The sequence below is a fragment of the Panthera pardus genome, unplaced genomic scaffold (assembly GCF_024362965.1).
Source record: "Panthera pardus isolate Hobbes unplaced genomic scaffold, ASM2436296v1 HiC_scaffold_20, whole genome shotgun sequence".
In the NCBI taxonomy this organism is placed as follows: domain Eukaryota; kingdom Metazoa; phylum Chordata; class Mammalia; order Carnivora; family Felidae; genus Panthera; species Panthera pardus.
Window position 1 is genome coordinate 38284396 of NW_026526766.1, and position 21293 is coordinate 38305688.

Below are 21293 nucleotides of genomic sequence, written 5' to 3' on the forward strand. Positions count from 1 at the left end.
TTTTTTTTTTTTTTTTAGTATTTTGTTTTTGAGAGAGAGAGACAGAGAGAGAGAGACAGAGAGAGAGAGACAGAGGGTGGAGGGAAGAGAGAGAGGGGGACAGAAGATCCCAAGCGCTGACACTGACAACAGTGAATCTGACGTGGGGCTCAAACTCGGGAATGGAACCCCGAGATCATGACCTGAGCCAAAGTAAAGAAGCTCAACTGACTGAGCCACCCAGCCTCCCTCCACTGTTTCTTTTTTTGCATCTAGCCTGTAAAACAATATTAATACTGTGAAATGAGTCATGACCTATGATTTAATCATGTGTGTGCTCAACCAACAGGTGCTGTGCACCTCCTGTTCCCAGGTCCAGTGAGAGCAGCCATGAATGTAAAAACATCGAAGACACTCACTATTAGTGCCCCAGGGCCTCCATGGCAAAGTACCACAAACTGGGTGGATTAGAACAACAGAAATTTATTCCTTCACAGACCTGGAGGCCAGAAGTCTGGATTCAAGATGTCAATAGGGCACCGCTTCCCTCTGAAGACCTCAGGAATACATCCTTCCTTGCCTCTTCCAGCTTCTGGTAGCCCCCAAGGTGGTCTCTGGCTTGTTTCTTGTCCCATCTTTACATGGCCTTCTTCCCCTATGTCTGTGTGTCTCTCTATGGCAGTAAGGATTTAGGGCCCGCTGTAATTCAGCACGGTCTCAACTAGCTGTATCTGCAAAGACCCTATTTCCAAATGAGATCATGTTCTGGGGCTCCTTGTAGCCATGAATTGTGGGGAGACACAACTCAGGCAAGTACAGACACATACCAGGGACTGTTCTCCTTGGGGTGCCCCACGCATTTACTCAAATGTTCATGTGGTTGGTTAAGTTGCTCCCCTAGAGTCTAGCGTGAAGTGTGGGAGAAGAATACCTCCTGGATTGCTGGCGGTGTGTGTGGCTTCGTCCATCCTGTGTAAGAACCACGGAATTCTTACATGTTAGCACTAGATGCACGCTTTGAGATAAGATAACCCATCGTTTTACAGATAAGGTGAGTCAGACAGAATGCACACGTTCATTAGCTAACTGGGGACAGAACTAGCAGAACAGACGTTCCTCAATTCCTTCCTCAGTGTTCAACCAGACTTTTCATGTCTATTAATATAAATAACTTCCATTAGGACTTTTTCCATCTGAACTCACTTTAGCTCGTGACTATCCCCAAGAACAATTTATAGTATTACCACATTAATACAGCACCTCAGAAAAAATACAGAGGCAGGACACGTCTCTTTCCACCATGCTGTCTGTCTTCCACCGCTCCGGGAGGAGTCTATGGATCTGCAGTATTAGTAAAAATTCTGGATGTAAAAAACATGGGGCTTTTCATAATGATGTTGTCCAAACTTCCTCTGATTGTAACTATGGACACCATATGTTCAGTTAGACAGGATAAAAACCAATTTTAAATTGTAAATCTTGAACAATATAATAAGCTTTTTCCCAGTAAAAAGAACAGACAAAAACTACGCCTGTTTCTTTCTTCGTGCACCATGAAACTTCTTATTTATTCACTCCAATTCTGCATTTACACAAAAGTGCTGTAATAAAATATCTGTACACTACTTCTGTTACAAATATAGATAATATTTAAAGTGACTTCATATATTCTAATGTAGGAGTTTCACGCTCTAAAATGGGAATGAACACATGATAATTCCTCACCAGTTGTCTCAATAAACAGCTCCATCTGTTTCCCTTAGTCTTAAACTATTGTATTATAAGATGTTAATATAAGGCAACGAAATGAAGTTATGTTAATCCCCTTAATTTTTCTATCAATTTACTAATGGCACACAACCAAAATAATTACTAACACATTGCTTTTTTCTCTGTCATTAAGATTAATAGTAATTGAAAACCAATTGCACAGCGCGCTAACACATTTTTAGTGTTGCATCGGTTAAAACCAGCATTAAAGATTCTGAGAGACGTCTACGTTCCTCCGTGGTCAGCTTGGCCGCGTTCTAGAGAAACTACAGTCAATAGTGGGTGGCATCACCACTGTACTTACAGAAACATGAAAATATTTTATCACAGGTCAAAAATAAAAATGAACATCAAGATTTGCATCAAACATTTTCTTTACAAACTTAGGGATACTGCTTCATTTAACTGCTATTTACTCAACCTTAGAAACCCATTTTAGGATAAAATGTATATGTGTATTTTAAAGGTGAGGAGATGCCATTTTTCTATAATATTCAATATTGTAACTACTGAGAGTATTTTTAAAGATTTTTCAATGGAAAAACTGTTTAATTTCCTTTTTTATTTAGCAATGGGGAGAGGAGTTGGACTGACAAAATGACGCATTTTTTATGACACTTGAGATTTCTTCTTTATTTTATATTTTCATTCTTACCCTAATTTATTAAAGCCATTTCTCTTAGGTTAGCTTTAGACTATTTTTTTCTCTACTAACCAGTTCAGCGTATCGCATTTTCTGTACATGTGATGACAAGTCGTCAGACATCTTTACAAAGAAAGGCTGGATTTACCTATGCACACAGTCCTTCTCTTTAAGTGTACGTTCACAAGATCCAAGGAGAAAGGCAAAATGACACTAGGTGGTAAGAGAATCATTTCCACACGAGAAAAACAAATTTAGATGGTACTTCCCCCACCCAGAGTTTTGAAGAGCCTGCTGAAGACCGCACGGGGAAAGGTGTCCACAAGACCCATTCTCTCCACGGTGTGGGAGGTGAGCGAGGGGTTGGTTGAGTTGGCTCAACTCTGCAGTACAGTCAGGAGAGAACCATCAAGGTGACAGTTCCTTTTGTCCGCTTAAGGATGGCAACAGCTTCTTCATGGGTCACCCCTTCCAGACTCTGGCCATTGACAGCAATGATCTGATCACCCCTTTTGAGACGCCCATCTTCCGACGCTGCTCCCTGCAATTATAAAGCAGACTTGTTTGCTTCTCAAAAAATGCTGCCTCGCAGCTACACAACAGAAAAAGATCTAAACAAGAATGTAAATTGCTCTGCATGTACACACACATTGCTCTCGAAGCTCCATGGGCGCTGCACAGCCATTAAGCAATGATGAACATACACAAAGGAGGTCTTGCTCCTGCATGGTTTTAACACTGAGATTCCAATTTTAGAGAGAATTTAGCAGTCAACAGATTAGTTGGATGGTTTTTGGCTGTTCAGCACAGCAGTTGGTGGGAAATCAAATTAATAAAGAATATTTGGGAATCTGCCTGGCAGCAATGATTTCATAGAATCCAGGATTTTTCATCCTGTCAAGAAGGCCTACAGAAGACGACAAAGGATTAGATACGAACAAAAGCAGCTTTACAGGACAAGGGCATCAGGCCACGGAGCCCAAAGGTCTACAGGAGCAGAAAGCCCGTATGCATGTTGACAAGGACTAGGCAGGATGCAAGTCCTACTAATTCTAAATGTAATTCTTTCTGGGGCTTTGAATAGGCCGCTCAAGCTGCTGGTTCTTTACTTCCTGAGGGTATGTGCAGTCTTCGCATTTCTTCTGGGCCTTAAATGATTAAGATGAAACACAGACACTGCCGTTTGAAAAAGAATCCCATCTTAAGGCATGCTTACAGTAGGCAATTATGCAATTAAATATAAGATTAAAAATATGGAAAAGTTAATGAGGAATCCATAATGATGAAATTCTTAAAATATGTTCTAACTAGCATGCCTTAAATAAATTGTTCCCAGGCTGAGGAAAAGGACTGCATGAGTCTTCTATTCACTGACAAATGCTGTTTGTATTTTTGGACATACCAATGGCTTTTAAAAAAATCTCGTAAATTAAGCCTATAACTAGGTTGCTGTAGATACAGCACTTTAAATTGGTTAAAAATAATAATTCTTTTTCAAAATAATGGAATAAAACCTCCACATGTAGGCACTTTAAAGGACTATAGCGCTAACCTAAAGCAGCATCAAACTGTTCAATAGGTTGCCCATAAGGACTGTTCCTTTGCACTGTAAAATCCTGAGATTCCAGATTTTCTCCATAGGAAATTATGTCCAATTTTGTAGCTCCTGAAGAAAATGTCTCAAGAACGAATTAATAATAATTATGTGGGTTTGGATTATGTTAAACAGCACCAATGTTGTGATAAACTTATTCTCAACATCTTTAAATTAGAACACTTACTGTATATACAACTATATAAATTTTTTTACGAAATCGAGTCCCCGGGCTACAAATAGCTGATTTACTGTAGATGATATAGCTTCTGGATACTCTGCAATTTTTTTAGTTGTTATCTATTTTATTCAATAAAATTAAACTACAGAATAAATGCCCTGTTAGATATTAGTGAATCTGTGTAGCTATTTTATGTACTTTCCTGTGTCTATTTAGTATTTCACAACAAAAAAAATGCAAAGAAAAATAAATGCCAGCCCTCTACAGCATACATATTTAAAATGTCCCATTTTCAAAAGACATTCAATCATAGGCGACCTGTTTTCAAAGGACAAAAAAATCAGGTCTTACTGTCTAACTAAAGTTCATTAATAATTTTATTGCATGTTGTCAAGAGTTCCCATGGAATTTCAATTTGAGCCTCTTTTCCTTTAAACATAACTAAGCCTCAAATTGGACAAAAATATTTAATGACCTGTTCCTGAAGGGAGTTCCAAAAGAAAATGATCAACTGTTAACCATTTGGCGTTACCTCAGGCCATAAACTAATAAGCCAGCTGCTGACCACTATTAATGAATGTTTAGGGGGGAAGGGGGAGGTTGACATTCGCAAGCTTACCTTCGCAAACACTGTTTTAACATAAATGGGTAAGTCTCCATGAGGGCTGCCATATCCTCCTACTATACTGAAGCCTAAGCCATCTGGTCCTCGGTCTAGTGTAATAGATTTACACTGAGGAGGCCTACAGCAAATGGAAGGAAAAAAAGGGTTTTCGGATTTTCAAAATCAAATCTGTAAGTTATGGATTATCTGACATCCACCTAGAACCAGGAAAATTCTCTGTGCTACTGACGAGTATATTGCGGTATTTTGGGGATGCTTAAACTGTCAGTGCATGCCGGTCTCAGTATTTTAAATTTACATAATCTGCCAAAATCCTACTTAACACACCCTAATTCTATTACTCATCTAAAGTTCCCTTACACTAACATGTTCATGACATGATCCCCCTGCATGCATGCACATTCTTTTTCCCATTTATTTAAAGGAAGATGGCTATCATGGAAAAGGCATAAACATCAGTATTCCCAAGCTCAGAGAAAAAAATCGATTTCTAACAATGTAGAGGCTGCATCAAATTATTTAAAAGACTTTAAGATGTTCCTCTCTCCCCCTCTCTCTTGCTTTTTTTTTTTTTTTAAATTTTTGTCTTTAATGTTTATTTATTTATGAGACAGAGACAGAGCGCAAGCAAGGGAGGGACAGAAGGAGAGAAAGGCACAGAATCCGAAGCAGGCTCCAGGCTCTGAGCGGTCTGCACAGAGCCCAATGCGGGGCTCAAACTCACGAACTGTGAGATCATGAACTGAGCTGAGGTCAGACACTCAGCTGACTGAGCCACCCAGGCACCCTTCTTCCCCTCTCTTTATGTTCTAATTCTTTTGGACTACTTGTTGGGGGAAGTGTGAAATTTTTTTAAGTTTATTTATTTTTGAGAGACAGAGATAGAGCGTGAGCAGGCAAGGGGCAGAGAGAGAGGGAGACACAGAATCTGAAGCAGGCTCCAGGCTCCGAGCTGTCAGCACAGAGCCCTACGTGGGGTTCAAACCCGTGAACCACGAGATCATGAATCGAGCTGAAGTCAGACGCTCAAATGACTGAGCCACCCAGTTCTGGAGCCCCGGAACTGTGAATTTTTTCATCAAAATGATCATTTATTAAATGAGTTGGCAATATTGGAATTTAAAAGGGATAGCTTTGATCGGTTCCATATCACACAGGGTAGTGACATCAAGAATAAAATGCGCCCTCCCCCAAAAGAAAACTCAGGGCAGTGGCATGCTATGTACCTATGCTTGATAAACTGAATCCATGCCATAATTACCTGACAATTTAAAAAACTCATCTCCTATTTTTTCACCTTGAGGTGAGTGGTAGGGACATAGAAACCATAACATGAGCTCACCCTAAATCATCCTGAAATATACCGCTTGACGTGAGCCCGGTGAAAGGGATACTGGAACCAGCAGGCTCCTGCTGGTGACTCGTGACCACACTCACGTCTCCTCCAGCAACTACCTGTACACGGGAGAAAGAGAGAGACAGAAACACACGTTCAGGTGGCCAGGGCCACATCAGTGATTTTTCTTCAAAAATAACTTTTGGATTAAAACGTGTACTTTAATGTCCACTTAATCATTTCTGTTAACTTCATATTCAACCGAAAAGAAATAAATTCCACAAGGTCCAGAGGCCTCTTCAGCTGACAGTAAAAATACTTTAGTAATTCAATTCTACAAAGTTTTTTTTTTTTTTGATGTTTTCCAAAGGTGGTCTCATATGCAGTTATTTTTTAAAGATCTTCAGACTACAAAGCCACTCATACCACTTAAAATTCTAGCAATTAACTGTTTACCACTAAGGCCTTGCATATATCCCTTTAGATATAAAATATGAAGCAATAAACGCATCAGGATAAAATGTTTCTTACATGCTTTCTTGGAACGCTTGATGTAATCATCTGTGTTCAAGGGAAATATTAAATACAATAGCATCAGGAGATTTAAGCAGTTTTACCGCCTTACTGTGAAAGCTCATGTGTCAAGCTAACCACACTGCGAAGAGTGGTCGGGATGCCAACTCTTACCTGCATCTCAATGGAGCCAGAGGCATTTTTCAGTAAGTTAACTGCTTGGGTATGAGTCATCCCCTCAGTGGATGTGCCACAGATAGTGACGATCCTGTCCCCAACCTGCAAGGGAGAAAAGAAAATAGACATCTGCGAAGGCAGCCATGGAGAGTGGGACCCTGAGACCTAAACAGTCATTTCCTTCTCTGCCTTGAACATCACACACACAGTGCTCCCAGCAACTGAAACACAATCAAGGAAACCCAATCATTTCAAGAAGGAGTGATGATAAAAAGAAGCTCTACATGATGACTGAGTTCTAGAAGTCTCTGGGGCAAGGGGGAAAATCACTCATCCCTTGCCTTCATTTCTCCTCAGGAGGCACTGCTTCCTATTATAGAATAAAATATCTGCTATCAATTAAAAAAATTGCTTTGGACATTATTATTTACACATTAGCTGTGTCTCTAAGTCGGGAGTTGGCAAACAATGGCCCGTGGGCCAAGTGTGGCCCACTGCTTGTTGTGGTGGACAAAGTCTGGGTGGAACATGCTTACTCAGTTGTCTGCACAGGGCAGAGATGAGTGGCTGCAACAGAGACCATCTGTCCCGCAAAGACAAAAGTATTCACTCCCGGCCCTGCACAGCAAAGTTTTCCACTGGGTGCAACCATCAATTTTTAAGTGTCAGTCACAAATGTAGTTATCAAAATAGACTCCATCGTTTCTAGTTTAGAGACTATTTAAACTAAGACGTGGCTATGTCTTGAGACCCTTTCTGACACGAGGCCACACAGATTTTACTGGAATATCCACGTAATTTTCGGGCTGGACATTTAGTGTAAATTTCATCACAGTGTTCTATGCTAGCATAATCCCTCAACTTTGAAGCAAGTTTTGTACGGTTTTACAACGTAGGTCACATTTATAGTAAACTTCTGCAAAACTGAAGATCAACCACAACCTACGTGATAGTTTTCAATTTAATAAAGTTAAATTGGCATTTGAGCCAGTGACACGTGTAAGGAAAAACTTCACTTCATACTGGTATTCTGAAAACACTTTGTTTTCTTTTAACTTCTTTCACAGACCTTCAAACAAGTAAAAAACGACGGTAAATCTTCCCAGCTCATTTACTTGTCAATTTGCATACAGCGGGAAATTCTCCTCTCTTACTTCTCTTCACCTTTTACTCCAAGCAAGCCCTCCTGTGGCTGGACTAGTGGATTTAAAAGCAGAATCAGACATTTAAAACTGCCTGCCACAGCTGGGAGGACTCAAAGGGTTTATAAAAACTTCTGCCAGCTCTGTGAGGGCCGCCAGGGTAATTAGTAGAACTTACTCTGAGTTTTTGGGTCTGAGCTGCCACTCCATTTGGGTGCATCATTGCAATAAATATGGGAACATCACCAAGAGGGCTGCCCACTCCTCCAGCAATGCTGATTCCCAGGGAGTCAGCAGGCCCCTGCCATGGAAGAGATTAAAATATTTTTTTGGTCAATGTGGTATTTTAAATTGATGTTTGGTTTCTTTGGCACAATATCATCCAGTTCACTTAGGTCTTTGAGGTGTGAGGAAAATGAAGCTCAAGAAAGCTGCATTATTTCATGTGACACGGGTCCTTAGCATGACTTAGGAAAATGAGCATCCTTGCAGGAAATGAAAGAAATTAAAACACAATAAATGAAAATCATATCATTATGGGGTGACGGAAAGAAAGCAGGTAAACTGGTGAACTGAAGGACCCCAGTTTTGGAATCAGAAAGGTCTGCATTCAAAGCCAGGAACCCACACTTACAAATATTGGGCCCTGATGAAGTTCAGCCCTCTTAATGAGTAACTAGGCCATCACCGATGAAATGGAGATTAGAGCACCCCTCAGAAAGGGCTGCAGAAAATATTAAATGAGATGGTGACAGCATGATGTGTCTATGAGAATTTTCAGCATATAGAAAAGGCTCAATAAATTGTAGCTGGTTTTATGTTCTCTCTGTGGATGGCGGTCAGGGAAATCTGTTTCATGAGAGTAAGAAATAGCTGTTGAAAGCCAAGGCTCACTTATGAGAAGCGAGAGATGGAGTGATCATTTGTGTGGGATTCAGTGGATGCCAGTTTGGGTAATACAGGATATGCCAACAAAGATTTTCAAACAAGGTCCTGTGACCAGGAAATTCAGTGAAGACTGAATTGTGCTACTTTCCACTGTATTTCGGACATAATTTTTCAGATGGCATGGTAAAATAGTAAGACTGCTAATAGGAAAGTATATATGCAGATGCCTCTGAAGTTTCAACAGAATTTATATTGTTTTCTCTTCCCCAAGTTACCCTTTTCATTTCTTTTTAAAGATTTTTTTTAATGTTTATGTATTTTTTTGAGAGACAGAGACAGAGCGTGAGTGGGGGAGGGGCAGAGAGAGAGGGAGACACAGAATCCAAAGCAGGCTCCAGGCTCCAAGCTGTTGGCACAGAGCCCGATGCAGGACTTGAACCCATGAACTGCAAGATCATGACCTGAGCAGAATTCAGACACTTAACAGACTGAGTCACCCAGGCACCCCATTACCTTTTTTATTTCAACTGTCCTTAATCCCTGTATTTCAGATGCCACTGTAAAGGTGAAAAAAGAATAGGGTTATTAAATTATTTTATGTTCAACTAAATTTTAGTCAATGCCTGAAGCTGGATGTGACTAAATGAGACACACTATTTTTTTTTTTTTTTTGAAAGGGGGGTATTCAAAGTTGCCAGTACACATGACTTAATCCATCTCACATAGGGACTCTTTATTTTTCCAGTTGGAAAAATATGCACACCATCCCATTTCTTCTTTCTTATTTTAATCATTGATTATATAACTGCATAATCCACCTTGAATGAGTCAAGGACAGAATAAGCTTTGGACAGAAAGACACATGTGCACAGCTGAGAAAAATAAAGTCATGGATACATTAAAAGGAATTCATGGACCTAAGTGGCTAAATTTCTAGAATATTAGTCACATTGCAAACAGAGACTGCCATATGGTTAGTTCTTCAATTTGAACAACTTTCAACCAATGCTCCAAGCCAAAAAACCCTCTGCATCATGGTTTCATGTAATTAAAACACAGGAGGATCATACTAATTTTCTCAATCAAAATTTTGCGGTCTTCATGGAAAAGAAGGCTTCACTTAATGGTATCTTCTGAATTATTGGTGTTAAACAGAAAAAGGAAATGAAAATCAAATGCACCAGTCTTCTTAGTAAGAAAAAAATTACAGAATCCTGATTCTAATGTTTAGCATAACTCATAGAACAAAACAACAAATGGAAAAGCTGCCAAAGAACAAAGGCACAGCTTCACGTTGTTCAGATTTTTTGTCGATGCACACCTTGGCACCTGTATTAGTGCACAGAATGATTTAGGGAAAGAGAGCTCAAAGGTAAATCAAGACAGGGGGAAAAAACCAACAGCGTTGGTTACCAAAATTCAAACCAGTAACTCATGTTTAAAGTATCAAACCGATCTCACATGCATTCTTCTTCAAACTACTTTCCAGTGACTCCGATGTACTGGATCCAGAAAGTGGAAAAGTGAATGATGACAGGCTGCCTTCACTCATCTACGAAATACACAATAATTATTCTAGAAAGTTTTGGAAGTAATTATACTGCATAAATACCACTTATTTCGGAATTCAATTCTTTTTTAATGCATCTAGAGAGAAATACCTTTTAAACAACAGTGGCATTTGATAATTAGAAGGGCACTTTAAATAGTTTCTTTTAATTTTTTTCCATATTACAGAAGAATTTTCCTAGTGGCATAAAAAACGAAAGCTAAAAGAATAGATGAGGCAGATTCCAACCCAACTAAAATTTTAGTGGATTTTCATAATCTCATTCAAGCGAACCCTCTCTAGGTGGAAACGGATGTTGTACATAGACTGGGGCTTGTGCAAACTGTAAAATCAGGGCCAGTCAATTGGAGATGAATGGTAGTCCTGAGGAGGTGAAGAAGGGGCCTTTCTGGACCGGTGATGGAAGTGGGCTTCTGTCATCAGAAGACAACTGAGGAGAGTCATGAACAAATGTGGTTTGTTCAACTTAAATGGGAGTTTTTCCGCTGAATATCGATAAATGTTTGTTATATATGTGTCATCTTGGTAGGCTTTACATCCACTAATTGGTTAACGTATGTAATTATGGGAAAAGAAAAGCAGAATTGTTGACATCAAGTTCCTTAGAATGACTTACAAACTACTCAAGAGCCACACCTTGTTTACCTGTCCCTCTCAGCAGGTGCCCCCCCCTCAGACTCCCCACCTCACTCCTGGGGCCAGAGGGCCAGGCCTGGGTATGCCCCCCCTGGGCAGCCCCACCTTCGGGGCCATCGCCAAGTCCCTTTTGGCATGCAGACCACATCACCCTGATGAATCCCACAGCTACCCACCTGGCTGCTTTGAGAAGGCCTCCTCTCCGAATGGAATGGACCTGCTTTGATTCTTCCGACTTCCAAGGTTACCGTGCCCAGGGAACACTAGGGGAGTGGTTGTTTTATGAAAAAGTTCAATTAAAACGCTCCATTTATCGTCAGCAGTACATAATATTCTTTAAGACTAGGTGTTTGAAAGGCACCCTCGTTGTGGGGTTTCCACAGTCAAGGATGCCTCCAATGCTTTGTGGAAAGAGACTTTCCTAAAACATAAAACTAGTAACAGCAAGCAGCAGCAACACCCAGTGTCTGCCTCACCACCTCATGATTTACATGGAGACTGTTTCTGCCGAGGAAGAGAGAAACGGAGAATCAAGCCATCAACGCAGGAAACCTACTGGTTCAGCTAGGCCAAGTGTACTAACTAACCAGGGCTTAACAAACAAAACAGAAACAACAGAACAACTGTGTCCTTAATCGATAACTGGGCAAACTCTTTACTGCCACACTGGACCTGAACAGACCTATGACACAACACTGAAATGAGCCACACTGCTATAAACACAAAATAAGAATGAAGACAACTTCCCTGTGACCTTTGCCAAATAAATCATAGGCGTGCAAAAGACACCATGTAGTCTAATGTGCAAGCACAATGAGGTGTCTGAGATCCTGGGCTTCTGGAGGTAGACGCACTGGTTTAAATCCTACTGTGATTCACTAGCTATGTGACCTTAATGGATGTCAACCTTGACAAGGCTTTTCTGTGACATTTAATAACAGAAAAGACATTATATAATAAAGCACTATTACAGACTGTTCAGAAATTGCCACTAAGAATGTGTCTCATTTGAGACAACATTTTAAATAAAGAGAATTCAGTGCTTATTTGACCGTGGTAGCCCAATTAGTTCGCCCTCCTTCCCCCATGCCCCGCATACTCACTGTTGGCCTCTGAGGTTTACCTTCAGCAAAGCAGCCACAGCTTCCTGGGTGGCATCACGGACATCTTCTCCATTCACCGTTAAAATCTGGTCCCCCTGCACCAGTCTCCCGTCAGCGTCTGCAATCCCTCCTTTGACAATGTCGGATACAAATACTCCACTATCACTTCTGCAAACATAATTTTGAATTTGAACATGACTGTTTTTCTGCCACTGGAATGTACTGCTTACTTTTTGAAAAGAGAACATTTTTTAACTAAAAACTTGACTTTTAGTTTGATGACTTTAAAAGTTTGTTTTCAGCAACACAGGGGCAACATTATTAGAATTATTTTCTATGATAATAATAGCTTATGTCTTATAGTATTTCATGGATTAAACGTATGTTTCATAAGCATATTTATTCTTCAACAATTATATAGTGTGAGGTGAAGTGGCTACTATTATTTTCTCATTTTATGGGTCACAGTTACTAACTAGCAAGAATGGGACTTAGGAGTTAGTTCTTGGGTGCTAAGTCTATTGCTCTTTCTACATCATAATGAAGCCCTGAATGAATATTGAGCTGTGGCAGCATAAATATGTTGGTATTATCATCAACATCATTAACATTATTGAAAATAAATAGCGGGGCACCTGGATGGCTCAGTCGGTTAAGCGGCCGACTTTGGCTCAGGTCATGATCTCACAGTCTGTGAGTTCAAGCCCAGCGTCGGGCTCTGTGCTGACAGCTCAGAGCCTGGAGCCTGCTTTGGATTGTGTCTCCCTCTCTCTCTGCTCCTCCCCTGCTCACACGCTGTCTCTCTCAAAAATAAATAAAGATTAAAAAAAAAAATTAAAAAAGAATCACCTTTTGGCAAACATCATAGGAATAATTAATTCAGGCAAGAAAACATTCATGGACAATGAAACTCATGGGCAAAAGCAGGATGAAAAACTGGATAATCCTGAAGTCTCAAAACAGCTCCACAAAGAATATTTACTGATGATAAAGGGAAAGGAGAACTTACTAGTGGAGAGGCCTGGAACATAACACCTTAGCCAAGAGATCAAAATCAACATCCCCAGTGCAGAAAGACATCATGAGCCCCCTGGTGGGATGCTGTGAGAGGGGCAACGCTCCGCGTCTGTGATATTCCTGCCAAGGATGACTGACCTACCCTCACATGAGCAACCGCAGGCAAACCGGCAGATCCAAACAGCCGAGTGTTCTATAAAATAAGTGGCTGCTGGGGCACCTGGCGGCTCAGTCGTTTAAGCAGCCGGCTTCCGCTCAGGTCACGATCTCATAGTTCGTGAGTTCGAGCCCCACATCAGGCTCTGTGCTGCCAGCTCAGAGCCTGGAGCCTGCTTCGGAGTCTGTGTCTCCCTCTCTCTCTGCCCCTCCCCTACTCGCACCCTGTCTCTCTCTCAAAAATAAAATAGAAACATAAAAAAAGAAAATAAATTGTGAATGTGTACCTTAAACTGAAACCATTTGTTTAAGTATCACTCCTGTGATGTCTTTTATTTTAAATGGATTATTCTTACAATCTAACTTTCGTGCAAGATGGATTTATGCAAAATGAACTAATACTAATCTTATTCCAACCTGCCTTCCATTCATAAAACTACAAAACTACCAGCATTTTCTTGCTGACATAAAACATAACCGTAAGTAGAAATGTGCAGTGTGAAAGTGCAGTCACGTAACTTCTTGTCAAGGTCAGAACCTCAAATGCACCATTTCCCCATCTGATCCTCTGGCTTTGCTATCTTTAGCATAAAGGTGTTGGAATTTACTGGATTATGAATTGGTTGATACTTATCTATAAATATTTAAATAAATTAGGTACTGAATTCACCAATTTACCACCTGGCCTCTTACTTTCTGTTCCCTTCTGATGGCAAGCTTCTGCTCAAGCCAGTCCTCCCTAGAATATCCTCCACTCCCTGCACACAGACTATCACTTATCACTTTCAGCCTCAGCTCCGGCACCTCTTTTCTGAGCAGTTTCTCTAATCTGCTTCCTCAAATAGAGTCATTTGTCCCTTTATGCTGCCACAGCTCCCCCACCATATGGTTTGGTCACTCATCAATGGAATCCTTCTTTGCAGGAACATATTTAACTCTCATTTACCAAACTGTGAGTTTTTTGAGACCAGGAACCATATCTTATTTAACTTTGTTCCCCAGAACCTAATGTCTTCCCTGGCACACAGCAGGTACTCAAGAAATACCAAACGTCTTTTTGTCTAGTACCTTCAAAATCCCCCAAAGTACTAACTTAAAAAGTTCAAAAGTGAGGTCGTTTGGTGCTCCGTTACTGAATGGGCTGATAGCAGCTGCCTACGGAACACCAGCGCCTGGGAGAGAGTCTACTACTGTTAATACTCTTTAAAAGAAGTGACATTCAATCATTTCCGAAAGGTCACTGGGTTTGCCCTCGTCGGTCATACCTTTTCCCAACAATACTTAATCCCAGGCCTTTCCCCGGCTTCTTGTGCAGCTCAATAGTGAGGGTATCACACACATGTTCCTCCTTGTAGGGGGCCTCATCTCTATACAGCGTCAGGCGTACTCTGTGTGGCGTCTGTCTCAGGACATTTATTGCTTCATCATGTGTGGCCTTTCTCAAGTCAATTCCATTCACCTGGACAGACACAGGACACTGTGAGGACCCGGGTGAGTCAAATAAAGAAAAAGCAAGAACGGGGGGGGGGGGGGGGGGGGGGGGGCTGATGAGGGGGAGACGAGAGGAGGAGGAAAGAGGAAGTGAAAGAAACAGAGACCACCCTCCCCAGAATAGCTCTTTCTTTGTTAATTATAAAGGTATTCTGTACCTCTAAAATCTGATCTCCAGCCCAGAGTCTCCCGTCTTTACATGCTGCTCCTTCTTCATAAACTTCATGGATAATAATGGCACCCTAAGGGCCCAAACAAAATATGCTTTATCCCATTCTCCCTAGGACTGATGAGCAAAAATAAAAGGAAAACACACTGTACTTTCAAAGATAATGCTAAGGGTTCTATACTCACTGGATCCAGAGTGAGTCATATCAAATTTCAAAGAAACGTGTAATGTGATTTTCAAGGAAGTTTATATTTATCTATTTTTTCCAATGATAGGGAGGTTTAAAGAAAAAAATTATGGGGGCGCCTGGGTGACTCAGCTGGTTAAGTGTCCAACTTCGGCTCAGGTCATGATCTCATAGTTAGTGGGTTTGAGCCCCATGTCAGGCTCTGGGCTGACAGACCAGAGCCTGGAGCCTGCTTCAAATTCTGTGTCTCCCTCTCTCCCTGCCCCTCCCCCGCTCTTACTCTGTCTCTCAAAAGTAAGTAAACATTAAAAAAAAAAGAAAAAAAATTATGAAACATATAAATCATACATATGTATATATAATAGATAGATATCACCTTTCCTATCTGCAAATGAAAATGATAGATATACATCATCTTTCCTATCCACAAACGCAATTACTAGATTTTAGAAGATTTTTGACCTTTAGAAAATGTTGTTCACGACTTTTCAAACTCCTCAGTATGGGACTGACCCAATCATATCCCATCAGTAATAAAGGAAATTAAAGTACGGCAAAGACTGGAAAACTGATGGACCTATTTTGACCTGAAAGTCACGATCGCGAGTGTAACTATCTTAGTGAGTCGGTATTCACTTCCTCAAATACAAATCCCAGTACTAAATTTCTGGTATTTGCTCTACAAATGAAAACAACAGTGAATGATGCATTTTTCTAAGCCTTTATATTTCATTTAATAGAACTGATAAAAACCTCCCGGACAGTGATCTCTCAGGTGCACTGAGGTTGCCTGAGTAACCGAAGAATCTCTGTGTATCTGAGTGTCCTCACCAGCAGAGTGTCGGACCCTCCAACAATGCTCAGGCCCAGCCCTGTTCGCCCTTTGGAAATCTCAATTGTTGTTTCACAGCCTGGGATAATGGGGCAGGTTGCAGGATCAGAAGCAAAGATTGCTGGTGTTGACGATCTGCTTGTACCTAAAAATAAATTAAACATGAAATGAAGTAAGATACAAATTGATTAGATGGTATAAACAGCAAACTCACCACACTGGTTGCCTTTGGGGGATGGAAAAGAAAAAGGGCCCAAGATTTGGGACAGCAAAACGTCAAATTTATCTTAATCTTTTAGTTATATTTAAAAAAAAAAAAAATCAGGGGCTCCTGGGTGGCTCAGTCGGTTGAGCGTCCGACTTCAGCTCAGGTCACGATCTCACAGTCTGTGAGTTCGAGCCCCGCATCGGGCTCTGGGCTGATGGCTCAGAGCCTGGAGCCTGCTTCTGATTCTGTGTCTCCCTCTCTCTCTGCCCCTCCCCCATTCACGCTCTGTCTCAAAAATAAAAAATAAAAACGTCAAAAAAAAAAAAATCAAACAAAATGATTACATCATCATTAATTAGGCTGGTGGGTGCCAAGTTACTTTCTGCACTATTGTGTATTTTCTAAATCGCTCGAGATAATATGCATAAAAGCCCAAGAACAGAGAGTTGAACTGAACCTCTAGTGTCATGTTGATAGTCGACATTTCACTAGAGCCAAAAAACCTTCTCATGAAATTATGATTTGTAAAACTCAGAACTGTGATATGTGGCAGTAAACTAAAAACACATTCTGAGAAGACCAGAAAACACAAAGCACATCAATAATTCTAATCATGGTGCCCGCATTTCAGGGCTTTTTATGCTTTTGTTTTGGTTTTCCTTTTCTTCGTCTCCTAGAGCATCTCTTCTTATGTAATCAGATCTGTGTCTACATGCCCCAGGATTTACTATCTGAGTTTATAAAACGTCAGGGGACCCCCACCCCCACAAGCAGTTTCGTTCTTTGTGTGTCTCACGTGATGTTTTACAAACTCAGATATTAAATCCTGGTTCATATATGCTCAGGACTAAAGACATAAGAACAGATCAGGAAAAAACAAGGAGAATATAATTTCACACGTTGTTTTATGATAGTCTTCATATCATATGTTTTATGATATCCCAAAGAGCATACAGCAAATGTGATGTTTTGAAGAAGTTAAGAGGGGTGCCTGGGTGGCTCAGTCAGTTAAGCATCTGACTTTGGCTCAGGTCACAATCTCATGGTTCGTGAGTTCGAGCCCCACATCAGGCTCTGTGGTGACAACTCAGAGCCTGGAGCCTGCTTTGGAATCTGTGACTCCCTCTCTCTGCCTCTCCCCCACTCTTGCTCTGTCTCTGTACCTCAAAAAATAAATAAATGTTAAAAAATTTTTTTAAATAAAATTAAAAAAATTAAAAAGTTAAGATACTCAATGAGTAGTTTAAGACAAGAGGCTCTTTTTAGAAATCGGAAACACACTAATTCTTGCTCCTGAAATGGTAAGAGTAGGTGTAAGATGTTTTCTTTTATGTTACATTTTCATTTAGCATTTCATATTTTTATAGACAGTGCTACTTACAGATTGACATAAAATTGAAAAATGAGAAAATTTTTGTAAAACCTTTTAACATTTCAGTGAATTACCCAGTCTTTCTAAATAAAGGATTACCTTCATCACATATGTATTACTTTAAGATTTTTTTTTTTTATCTAACTATATTACATATGTTTTAAAAATTGCTGTTTCCCTAAATACCTGTCAAAAGAAGTTAATGTTTCAGACTGGAGGCCAAAAGATTTCTTCTCCCATCACAGAAAACGCCTACGTGGGGGTGCCTGGGTGGCTCAGTCAGTTAAGCGTCCGACTTTGGCTCAGGTCATGATCTTGCGATTTGTGGGTTCGAGCCCCGCATCGGGCTCTGTGCTGACAGCGCAGAGCCTGGAGCCTGCTTTGGATTCTGTGTCTCCCTCTCTCTCTGTCCCATGCCCTCTTGCATGCTGTCTCTCTCTCTCTCAAAAACAAATTAAAAAATATTAAAAAAAAGAAAACGCCTATGTGTTTAAGTACTTTTTTCAATGTTGCAAAGCTTGAAATTTACTGTCTTACTTAAAAGTTAGTGAACTGTTGTCAAAAAGCAACTTAAAGGAAGGATTTGCCTCAATATGCCACATTGGCATTTTAATGGCACACACCAGTCTCATTCCATAGTCCACATACAACCACTTCATTTATTTTGACAGGATCAATTACACCCAAATGACAGAACTCAAATCAATTATGCTTGCCATAGCAATAACTAGCATTTTTAAGAGTTTCTGGTAATGCCAGGCATTGTTGATTCCACAGGTAAAGAGATACCACTGTATCCATTTTACAGATTAGATCACTAAGGCTTTAGAGAAGCTGAATTATGTGCTCAATATAAAAAGGGGATATTCCAAATGTTGTTTACTTCATTAGTCAAACACCCAGACTCACAGGTACCTTCAGCAAAAGATCCTTGGAGAGCAAAGAGTGTCATTGCCTTGCTTTAGACAGGAAGCAGCTGAGGCTCAGAGTGGCTGGATGGGTTTCCCGAGCCTGTATGGCTGGTTAGCGTACAGCCCACAGACTCCCTGCCTGGAAGTCCAGCACTCTTTCTTCAGGAGCTCCTCTCTTTATACCATCTTGTCACCAAAGTGTTCCCTGTCTACGGCCTTTCAAACAGTGAGTTACATACAGGCAGGTGGCTCCCAAGTAGGAGCCAGCTGCTGAGGTTAAGTGCACCACACAAGCCCTTACTTCGGATGGACTCCGGTTCCGGGGAGCCAGAAGCTGGGGGCATCGGAGACAAGGAGCTGCTCTTTTCTCCACTGGATGTACCAGCTGCTGAAGCAACAGCCTGGGAGTCTGGATTCTCAGCACGAATGGTAAGTTTCACTGTTGTCTTTGCTGTTTTCAAAAGGCTAATGAACTGGCGGGGTGTCGGTATGGCAGGGAAACAAAATTCAAAAGCAAATTAGTAGACATACCAGTAAGTCACTATTATAGTTGGAATCTCTTTCCTTGTCAGAACTTGAGGAGTCAAGAAAGAATGGTTGTAGTTTCAGAGTAAGGAAAACGATGCAACCAAAGAATCAAGCCAAAGGGAAAGTGAGAATACAGACGTATGGGTTAAAGGGTCCAACCTTAGACAATTATTAAAACTGAATTTAAAAAATGATTTAAGCTTCTTGCTGGCCAATGTAGAAACAAAAACATTTGCACACCAAATCTCACAAGAAACATAGCTTTTTTTCTAGCACTTATATATGAAAGGCCTAAGTGAGTCTACTAGTAAGTACAGACATAGGGAATATTTATTGGAGCAAATAGTCATAAAAATTCCTTTGATCTTAACACTAAGTTGATATTTCTTTAGAAATGCAAGTTTTTCTAAGGGAAAATGGAAATTGTATTTATCAAAAACATCCACTGAACACTGGACTTACTAGGCAAGAGAAAATATCTTAACATCATTCCATCGGAAAATAGAAAACAGAAATTGGAGGATTTCCAAATAATCTCTCTTCTTCCTTAACGACATCGGTCTAACATAGCTACATGGTCCCAATTCCCTATGATCACATACACACAGACACACACAAACACTGGCCATGCCCACGGATGGGTTCACAGCGTTATTTGCTTTCTTTTGGAAAAGTACCTTTTCAACAGGATAGCCAACAACAACTTCATCATCTACAGCCAATATCTGATCTCCAACTTTCAGCCGTCCATCCTGAATGGAAACATGTAAGATTTGGGGCGATCTTATAGAAGTAATTCCCTTCTCCACCACTTTATGACCGTGAGAAAGCCTCACCTTGGCTGCCGCCCCGTGCTCTGTCAGACTCTTTATGATGACTCCGCTGAGCGTATCTTCTTCACTGATAGCAATGCCCAAACCCCCTTGATCCTAGAGAAATAGGAACAACTTAGAAGACTTGAAACAGATTAAATTTATCCAAAGGAAAGCTATGTGGCCGTAACTTCTAAACATTATCTTCCACCCAAGGGCTAGAAAACTGATTAGAGCCATTCTAAAGTTCATTAATAAAAATCTCTTCTTAAGCAAACTTTCAAGTTTTTTAATGGGAAGGAATTCTCTTCCATCAACTATTCAAATGTATTCATTCCTCCCATATGTATACTGTTTCTAGTATATTTAGCATATATATCCAGTTACACATCTCCAGTAACTTTAGAAAAATATCCAGGGAACAAAATGCATTCAATAACTCAATAAACATACAACATTTGCCAATGTAGTTCTGTGTAACTGGCTGACGGCATAAGTCATTTAAAACCAAATCAAAGTATCCTGCTTCCTCTTTGTGGCCTACAACTTAGAAATAACAACCCAAACTGGCCCCGTCATCCTGCCCTTCTTCCTGGAGCAGACAGACTGCAATTACTTCTGCGTGCTCTGTCCTTTCTGGGGCTGAATGCCCAGCGTTGTTTCCCCAGACACTTGTGTTTTGATTTGGTGCAGAGTGAAAACACTCTCAACCCTGAGCCCAAAGACGTGCACTGAAAACCTGCCAAGCCTAAAGAGCCATCCATGTTTTGTCTATATTTTCCACATTTTCTTTTATCAAGACCAAATGTTCAATAGTATTGGCTTTTACATTTCTTTAATGTTTACATTAATAAAATTAAAATAGGGTTTTGGATATTTTCATTCTGGTTAGAGCTAGCAACCTTTTTCATTGTAGTTTCTACCCAGAAATGTAAACTGTAAAGCAAAGGTAAAGCAAAAGAGGGAAAGGGAAATCTTGCCGTGATTTCTACGACATGTACACATGAGAGCCAACCAAGCCATTGGGCCTTTGGGACCATGACCATGATACCAGATAAGGTCACACCGCCATTTGAAAGACTATCAACACTGTGGCTTTTCTGAGGTAGACTATTCATCGTAGACTTTCAGACTGTCACTGGGCATCTCTCTCTACCACTGCTCTCTTTCCAGACAATCAGTCACATGCATAAGACAGAGAAAATTGCACTTTTGGGGTGAGAAGAGCTCAGTTCTAATTTACTTTCTGCCTACCTGCAGGAGTTTGGATAAGCCACATAACATGTCTGAACCTCAATTTTCTTATCTGAATAAAGGAGTAATGATGCAGGTGACCCTTGAACAACATGGGGGCTGGGGTGCTGATCCCCCTCCACACAGGTGCAAACCCATGCATAACTGCTGACTCCTCCAAAGCTGAACTACCAACAGCCTACCACAGAATGGAAGTCTT

General features: G+C 40.6%; 1 protein-coding gene across 12 annotated transcripts in view; it reads right to left on the minus strand.

Moving 5' to 3' along the window:
• Positions 1–1528: 1528 nt before the first annotated feature.
• MPDZ (multiple PDZ domain crumbs cell polarity complex component) overlaps positions 1529–21293 on the minus strand; it is a 162116-nt gene continuing 142351 nt past the window's right edge. For all 12 annotated transcript variants that reach the window (XM_019415501.2, XM_019415498.2, XM_019415506.2 and 9 more), the window contains 15 exons: positions 19865–19957; positions 19706–19780; positions 18802–18973; positions 16009–16154; positions 14980–15063; positions 14596–14789; positions 12178–12325; positions 11231–11317; positions 10310–10400; positions 9362–9405; positions 8139–8261; positions 6816–6920; positions 6135–6247; positions 4787–4910; positions 1529–2933 (listed from right to left, as the gene is read on the minus strand). In XM_019415501.2, the coding sequence (XP_019271046.2) occupies positions 2787–2933; positions 4787–4910; positions 6135–6247; positions 6816–6920; positions 8139–8261; positions 9362–9405; positions 10310–10400; positions 11231–11317; positions 12178–12325; positions 14596–14789; positions 14980–15063; positions 16009–16154; positions 18802–18973; positions 19706–19780; positions 19865–19957 (1746 nt within the window). In that variant the 3' untranslated portion in view covers positions 1529–2786. The remainder of the gene's footprint in view (positions 2934–4786; positions 4911–6134; positions 6248–6815; positions 6921–8138; positions 8262–9361; positions 9406–10309; positions 10401–11230; positions 11318–12177; positions 12326–14595; positions 14790–14979; positions 15064–16008; positions 16155–18801; positions 18974–19705; positions 19781–19864; positions 19958–21293) is intronic.